This window comes from Myotis brandtii, unplaced genomic scaffold (genome assembly GCF_000412655.1).
Source record: "Myotis brandtii unplaced genomic scaffold, ASM41265v1 scaffold15, whole genome shotgun sequence".
NCBI classification, from domain to species: Eukaryota; Metazoa; Chordata; class Mammalia; order Chiroptera; family Vespertilionidae; genus Myotis; species Myotis brandtii.
The window spans coordinates 692,850-701,893 of NW_005355410.1; the positions used below are offsets into that span (position 1 = coordinate 692,850).

Sequence of the window (9,044 nt, forward strand, 5' to 3'; positions counted from 1 at the left end):
GGGTGCCAGAGGAAAACTGGTGCTGGCAGCCAGGGGAAAGAAGGTCTATTGCACGAATCTCTTCATGCAACAGGCCTCTAGTGTTTTATAAAGACTGATCTTACCCTGCTAACAGCAAGGGAGAGTGAAGCAACTCATTCCATAGCTTAGGGGCCCACACCAATCTTCATAAAACTAAATTTGCACAGTATTTATTAATAAAAGGAACTTCTTCTGTCCCACCCCCTGAAAAAAAGAAAGAAAGCCTGCTTCCAGGTGGAACAATTTAATTTGGAAGCTAAACAAATATTCTCCACTCTGGCTGGAGAGAACATGAGGTCTGCAAAGATGGGCCAAGAAGCTGTTAGGTGGTTATGCCCATCCCTTGTATATCTTAGGACAAGACAGCTACATTCAGCCTCATGCAAAGAGAAGGGACAGAAATGGGTAATGTGATATGGGGATATCAGACAAAAAGGTCCTAGCCCAGCACACAGGATACTGAGAGGCAGTTCTGATCCTCCTAATTAGGATTTAGGGGAGTCTGTTCTGAAACTCCAAAGATGCTCAACACCATTCAAAATACTTAGGTCAGCCCAGTAAAGTCAATGAAAGTGTGCTTTAAGCTACATAAAGAAAATGTTCCATCTTTGGAAGTGAGAAAGTGCCCATTCTAAGATTGTTGCCTAGTATCAATTAGAAAAGTACTTGCCACAAATACAATAGTTCAAAAAATCAAAAATTACACCAACTTCGATGCCAGTGGTTAGCTTACCAAATTGTCAAAGATTCCGAAAATCTATTTTAGGAGATTCTTAGCATCTATATATATAAAAGCCTAAGTGACCGAATGGCCAGTTGCTACGGCATGCATTGACTACCAAGGGGCAGATGCTCAATGCAGGAGCTGCCCCTTGGTGGTCAGTGTGCTCCCACAACCAACCTCCTGAGCCCCCTCCCACCGCCGGCCAACCTCCCGCAGCCCCAAACAGCCCCAATCACTGGCTAGGCCGAGGGACCCCATCTGTGCATGATTTCGTGCACCGGGCCTCTAGTATTGACAATAATAGTGATTCTGTTTACCACTATATTCCCTCAGTTTGGCATTAAAAATGGACAGTATTGGTTTCATGAATGAAAAATTAGCATGCTTAAAAAGCTGGCAATCACATGGATGGAAAAGGCTCCCATTCATGACTGATCAAGTGTTTACTATGTCTCAGATTCTTTATCTGGTGCTAAGGATGCACCTGTGAAACTGAAAGATACAATCCTCATGGTCACTTAGTTCTGGTCTAGTTCAAAATATTAACAAGTTCAAGAAAATTACAGTAGAGTATGATAGGTCTTAGTTGTGGGGAGATTGTTATAAGAAAGAAAAAAAAGGAAAACACTCTATCTCAGTGCTAAGGAGTCAAGAATGGCTTGCGTCCTGTAAACACTACGGTAGAGAAGAAATGAGAGCTAGTGATGCTGCAGGTGAAGGATCTGGAGGCAGGGTGGGGAGCAGCCTTCTCGTTCAGAGAGCAGCCTCTGCAAACACTGCCGTAGAGATAGCACGCCACACGACACTGTGGCTTGGGCCTTGTCAAAGAGGCTTTAAGATGCTCTCTGAAGAATTTTCAAAGAGTGGACATTTAGCAACTGCCTGCATTTCTAAAAAGGAAGCATAACATATGCTATCATATGTTACAATTACTAAAATGGATGTTTACGAAGAATTTTGGTGACATGGGAAATATTTAGGTTTTAATAATAAATTTTAAAAACAATTAATATATATATGATGCTTACAATTAAAAAACTTAAATACAGAAAGTGCTAATAGTATAGTAACCAAAATGTTTTGATTGTCTTTGGGCGATGATTTATTTTTCTTCTGCATTTCTCTATTTTTTCTTTTTTGCCAACTAGGCATTATTTCTCATTATATTTTCATTTAAAATGTTATTTAAAGAAAAATAAAGATGAAAAACCAAAGGATTTCTAATAAAATGTAGCATTTTTCCTTAAGAATAACTATACAAATGCATATAGATACATGATTCATAGTGTCCTCTTACACCGTACAAAATGATAATTGTACATTTCAATTGGAAGCCGAGAAATCATAGTCTCTTTCTTATACTTTGGGGGAAAATTATTTAAATGAGAATTTGGCACACAGCTCTGACAATATTATAACAGTTTGGATCCCATATGTAAAAAAATACTAGAAAGTTTCGCATTGGATTATAGGACAAAATTTACTGCCCAGCCTAAGGCAGCTAGAGGCAGATTTGAAAGAGAAGACAAACTGGTCATTCCACACCCCATTTTCTGAAGCAAAAATGACCAAACTTTCCAAAGGAAAAATATGTTCAACAGCATAAAAAAGAAACTGAGAGTTGAAATGGCATCATCAGCTAAGAGAACAGAGGAAAGAAATTAGGACAAATAGTGCCAAAGTGAGGCTTTCCAGGAGGCCGAGGGAGGGCGCAGGTGGCTTCACAGTGGCTTTCCCCCAGCGCCCTTGCCACGTGGTCATTTTATGAGCACTACGCCTTGGGATTAAGAAGTCTGAATTTTGAAAATCTGCCCTATTAACACTAATGATAAGAATGGCTTACATGTGTGGGTATATCATATGTAGTACCTTATTTCATCCTCACAATATTTCCCATAGGGAAAAGCAAATTGAGTTTAAGAGGGGTTAAATAACGTTCCCAAAGACATATGGCTTATGAGCAGATCTGGAATTTGAATCCAAACCCTAAGTCTTAGCCCCTACTCTTTTCCTGCCTTGTCTAAAGAACAGCAAATAGTGTGAATAGACGTTCTTCTTTCTTCTCTACTTGTCTGAACCCGATATAGGCTTCCAGGACAAGCTGACCCCTGATTCTCCACACTCATCTGACTGACCATAAAAGTGACTCCATAGTTCTCCTCTGGATGGTAACAGGCTCTGTGTATACAGGAAGAGGATCCATTTGCCAGCTTTATCTCCCCTACAGAGGGGACAAATATTTTTAGGGCATTAATGGAGTCTCACTTATTTTCACATTTCCCATCATTCCCCTATGCCCCCAATGTACCCTGGAGCACAGTGAATGATCAAGGAACTGTTGCATTAACGAAGGCTGATCAGCCTCCGGCTTGACAGGTCAGTAATGATTTTTTACACAGAGCCCACATTTTTTTCAGAGCTATCCTAAAATCCCCAATGGTTAATAAAGGAAAGAAACCCCATTCAAACGAGAAGCTACCAACTAAAAAACAGCTTTCCCAAAGCCTTCTCACTGCTAAATAACCCTTGGTAAGATATGAATCTTTAGTCCCTAATGTCTTAAAATTAGCACCCCAACCAGTAATTTCGTAAATATGATTTGCTCTATATTTGAAATAAATTCATTTTCTGTCACTGACACATTTATTTTAAATATTCTCCCTTTAACAGTGAAAATATTGCTTCCTTCAGACTTATTCCTTTCTGCTCTTCAAGTGGTTTGGGGCCCAACAGAGAGGATCTGAGCAGATGATCCCATTGGCATTGTTAGCCAGCAACACTGTCTCAAAAGAGTCTGTTTTATGTAAAAAGTAGTTTCCCTTTCTGTAGTGTTACTTACAACTGCTGGTGAGGGGACGTGGATGCTTGCAACAGATCGCGGGCGGATGTGATTGACCAGATGGCAGAGGACAACACCATCCATGAGCGCAGCCCCCAGGTCTTCGTGCAGGCTGACCTTGAGTCTCATCTCAATGCTCTGTGGAGGAATCAGGATGTTTTGGTCAGCAATGGACCACATATACAGCAGTGGTATACCATATAGCAAAGGTGTGTAGTAGGCTGCACCATCTAGGCTTGTGTAAGTGTGCTCAATGATGTTCACAAAACGATGAAATTGCCTGCTAATTTCTCAGAACATATCCCCATTGTTAAGTGGCACATGACTGTATATGAGATGCTCACAATTCGGAAACAACTTAAATGTAGAAAGAATGCCAGTAGAAGCCAAAATGTTAACAGTGCTTGTCTTTGAGCAGTGGGATACAAAAGGATTTATTTTTCTTTAGCATTTCTCTATTTTCTCCAATCAGAATTATTTCCTATTATATTTTCAATTAAAATGTTATTTAAAAAAGGAAAAAAGTGACAAGTAAAGGATTTCTAAAAGAATATAGCATTTTCCCTGAAGAATTAATAAAATATGCAAATATGAATAGATACGTGATTGATAGTGTCCTCTTACATCTTATAAAATGATAATTGTATACTCAAATTGGAGGCCAAGGAGTTATAGTTTTTCCTTTGTAATTTGGGAAAACATATTAAATGAGAATTTGGTACACAGCTCCAACAACATTATAGCCGTTTTTATCTCATTTGTGAAAAATACTGGAAGTTTCACATTGGATTATAGGACAAAATTTATTCTCCAACCTAAGGCAGCTAAAGGCAGATTTAAAAGAGAAGACAAACTGTCCCCCTCCACGCCCCCATGTTTTCTTAGGCAAAAAAGTGGTCAAACGTTAGCCATGGTCCCTATCATCACAGAGCTGAAAATCTTTAATGTTACCCAGCACGTGACTTCATGCTTGGTAGGAACTCAATTAGTTTTTCCATTAAATGATTGACTGAAAAGTTCTGACCAGTTTGGGATATAAAGTGAGAATAACTTAAAACATCTTTAAGTTAATGGAATATTACTATTAAGTAACTGAAAAACAGCGCATTTGTTTAAAGTATGCCTGAATTGAAATAATACTAGCTTTATACATATGCATTAAGTAGTTCTATTTACATTATCTCATATATTACATACAAAATCACACTATGGTAGATTGGAACTATTATTTTAATACATGAAAAAACTGACACTCAGGGATGTTAAGTGACTTGCCCAATATCAAACAGTCTGTAGGTGACCTGGCTAGATTTGAAACTAGCACTGTTTGCAGTGCTTCAAAGTCTGTTTTTTAAAAAATACAATTGACCCTTGACCAACACAGGTTTGAATTGTGTGGGCCCACTTATATGAGGATTTTTAAAAAAATATATATTTTTATTGATTTTAGAGAGGAAGGGAGAGTGAGAGAGAGAGATAGAAATATCAATGGTGAGAGAGAATCATTAATCGGCTGCCTCTTGCATGCCCCCTGCTGGGGATTGAGCCCACAACCCAGGCATGTGCCCTTGACCAGAATTGAACTGGGGAACTTTCAGTTCACAGGCCAAAGCTCAATCCACTGAGCCAAACCGGCTAGGGTGAGGATTTTTTTCTGATAAATATGTATAGTACTGTAAATGTCTTTTCTTTTTCTATGATTTTCTTAATAACATTTCCTTTTCTCTAGCTTCCTTTATTGTAAGAATACAGTACCTATTACATGTTTAGTATGTGTTAATCAACTGTTGATGCTATTAGTAATGCTTCAGGTAAACAAGCTATTTAGTAGTTAAGTTTTTGGAGAGTCAAAAGTTATACTTAGATTTTCAACTGCTTTAGTGGAGATGGTTGGGGGAGAGGCGCCCCTAACTACCATGTTGCTTCAATTCTGCAAATTATTACTCAAATATATAATATTCCTTGGGTACCTCACGGAGATGTTCCATCAGTTCTTTTTCTTCTCTCATTTGTTCCATTTTCCTCCGAATTGTAAACTGCGGGTCTATAGATTCCAAATTTCTCTGAGGTCTTAGAAACACTATAATAGAAAGGAAAAAAAAGCCTTTATGGAGTGTGTCTAGAGTAGATTGCCATAACACTATTCATATTTAAATTAAGCAAATGGTTTCTTTATTTATCCCAAATAATTCATTCACCACTCATAGAAATAATGGTAAAAATGTGACACCACATGAAAGCATGATTCAAATATTCTAAAAAAGATTATAATTTAAAATTATACTGGGTTGTGTGGACTAACAAAAGCTGTATTTTTTGGTGGCAATAAACTGAATCCAGGGAAGAGCTTGGCTCATCCTCAGAGCCGGTCCATCTCACCTCTCTGAAAGACTTCATTCCTCTCTTATTTTCCCAGTGCTTTCATTTTAAGTTTTCATTTACATTACACTCGAGGTTTCAGTCTTTTCATTAAACTCAGAGAATCGGTTTCACATAAGAAGTCTCTAGAATTGCTTTACATATTTAAAATAACACAGGTTAATGATTTGTTGGCTAAAATTTTTCATAAGCTTGAGTTAAGAACTAAGTGATGATACACAGGATTACATGTTTGAGTGTGGAGTGGAAAATTCTACCTTCTAGCATGTCACTGACCCTTGCTTATATATGTAGAATATTTTGTACCCTCTGTATTAGTCTTTCAAAGATGTTATCCTTGTGAGGTTTAGACCGGTGGTATGTGAGGTCCAAAATGTTGGCGACCACTGGTTTAGAGCATACCTTTTTTCTGCAGCCAGAGGCTTAACTCCTTTCAGAGGGAGCACCACTGTTAGTTGCGATACTTGGAGGTTGTAATTTTAAGGACCTGAAGCCAACGATAATCTCTTAACTGCTAACTTTAAGGACCTGAAGCCAACGATAATCTCTTAACTTGCTAACTTTTCTAAAAGGAATCTATGGTCATCTCTAAAGAGCTAACTTTTTGGATACGCTGTCACTGGCATGATAGAAGGCAGAATTTTTGTACTCCACACTCAAACATGTAATCCTGTGTATCATCACTTAGTTCTTAACTCAAGCTTATGAAAAATTTTAGCCAACAAATCATTAACCTGTGTTATTTTAAATATGTAAAGCAATTCTAGAGACTTCTTATGTGAAACCGATTCTCTGAGTTTTATTATGACACAAAACCCAGAGGAGATTTAAACTTGAACTTTTTTTCTCCCTTGAGATTTTTATCCTATTAAGACTGTCACCTTTCCACGCACACAGAGGGAGCAAAGAGCTGGTAAGAGCCATATTTAGCTCCCATTGACTATGTATGTGTGTTTGGGGAGAAGGGTAGTGGAGCTCTTTAGGAAATTTTGGGCAGAGAACTCCAATTTTAAAAATCAATACAAGGTAGAAGGCTACATTGGCATGATACAATTCTAGTAATCTCATCCACCATAATGTAAATAATGTAGAATAAAAAGGTTATGCAACTATTATTCTATTTTGACAAGCATTTCCTATGAGCCACTTTAAGAGTTATTCCAACTTATTCTTTTTTTTAGGTTGAATATGGTTTACAAATATACTTCAAATAAAAAAACTAAAAACTCAAGTCCATTCCATAAAATCAATTATTCCACGCTCACCCAACAGTGCCATTTTAATCTCAATTTGTATCTTTGGACCAAACCATCTTATAAATGACTTTCATTGTACTTCATATGTCTCAGTATTTTCTTTGTAAATCAGTTCTAGAATTTTTGAATCAGCATTTTAATGCTCTGTGAAAGACCGAAAGTTTGACACATCTTAATAAACCCCTGATTTAGAGTTATGGAGAAAGGGGGTGATCTAATGTACATAATGTCTTCTGGAACCTCAGAGAGGAGTCAGCGTGGGGCTGAGCCTCTGCCTCAAGCCATCCAAGGAAGTCACAGGCAAAAAGATCCAAAAACACGCCACCAAAGGGCTGTCACCAAGGCCCAGGAAAACCAAACCCCACTGGAAGGGAGAGCAATTATTTCAAAAACAAAGGCAAGATGGGAAAAGGAAGAGGGCAGAGTAATCCAGCAGGGAGAAATGAGAAGTTCACGGAGCAAAGGGAAACGAAGGAAAGTCTGACGAAATAGGAAGCATAGAAGAAATTGTAAATGCATTAAGCTTGTCCGCACACCATACTGGGCCCAACAAAAAATTTTCCATTTAAACACAGCAACCACAAGGGATATATACTAAAATGTAAAATCTAGAAAAATAATCCACACCCGAAGAAAAAAAGTCAACCAAATTTACCAAAAAAAGTCAAGGAATATAGACAGAATTGAGCAATATACAAACTAGTCAGCAAGGGGAGCCCCAACACTGTTTTAAAAAATCTAATGTTTGAAGGATTTTCCTTTGCCTTTTTTCCTGGGGGCAATGTTATCTAATACTGCATGTTTAATATTTTCAATATGTTTTTATTGGCAGATTTCCTTCAGAATACAAAACTACCAGGAAGTTAAATTAACCATAAGCTTTTGTTTAACAGCACACAATTCAAGTCTACACCTTGTTGGAGCACTATGTGAGATAAAAGATATGCAATAGTGTCTAGGTTTTAATTTCTTGGCATCGCTTGTCATCTTAAATTCAAAATACAAAATGCATGCTTGGGTATTTGTCTCTATGATGTTAATTAATCACAAAGTGTTAAAATACATTTGAACTGTGGTTTTTTAAATGAACATTTCAAATGTACATAAAATTATTGCAAACCATAACTATACAACTACTACTAGTTTTTGAAATGGATTAATTACTGTGGGATAGATGAAAATTTAAAACAAAGTCTTTAGGCTAATAATAAATCTACAAAGCACTTAAGTGCGTGCTTATTTTGCTGGGCTTCTTAGGAGAGAATAATTTGAATTGGGACCATTATGAAAGCTCTGACTATATTACCTACAGTTTTTATTCTTTCATGTCATATTTACTTATGTCTCTCTCACAGTACACATCATTTTCTCTCTTACTGTATAGATCTGTTTCTCTCCATTAAAAAGGAAGCACTCTGACTTCGTAACTTGCACAAAGAGTCCTCAATGAACAGCTGTAGAATGAATGTAAATATGATAGACAGGAGCCCCGGGCATGGCCCATCTCCATCTCTATCTAGCAATGTGACTAGACAAGTCACCTCATCTTTCTGGTTTTAGTTGGCTCATCTGTAATGATAGACATTCTACTGTTACATAAGATGTCTAAACCTTTTCCAGCTTGAAAACAACAACAAAAAGTCCTTCAGTTTCAGATATCACTCTTAAGGAAATACCAAATCACACATAAATCTTTCATTCTAGGCTTTATCTCCTTTAAACAACATCAGATCCACAAATAGCCATGTTTTCTGAAAAAACAAAAATGTCTCCCCCTTTCATTTTTATTTTTATTTTATTTTATTTTTTAAAAAATATATTTTAT

General features: G+C 37.2%; 1 protein-coding gene across 4 annotated transcripts in view; it reads right to left on the reverse strand.

The window, feature by feature from the left end:
• LRCH1 (leucine-rich repeats and calponin homology (CH) domain containing 1) overlaps positions 1-9,044 on the reverse strand; it is a 239,925-nt gene that overhangs the window by 21,443 nt on the left and 209,438 nt on the right. For all 4 annotated transcript variants that reach the window (XM_014535734.1, XM_014535736.1, XM_005861408.2 and 1 more), the window contains 2 exons: positions 5,555-5,664; positions 3,585-3,722 (listed from right to left, as the gene is read on the reverse strand). In XM_014535734.1, coding sequence (XP_014391220.1) covers positions 3,585-3,722; positions 5,555-5,664 — 248 coding nt within the window. The remainder of the gene's footprint in view (positions 1-3,584; positions 3,723-5,554; positions 5,665-9,044) is intronic.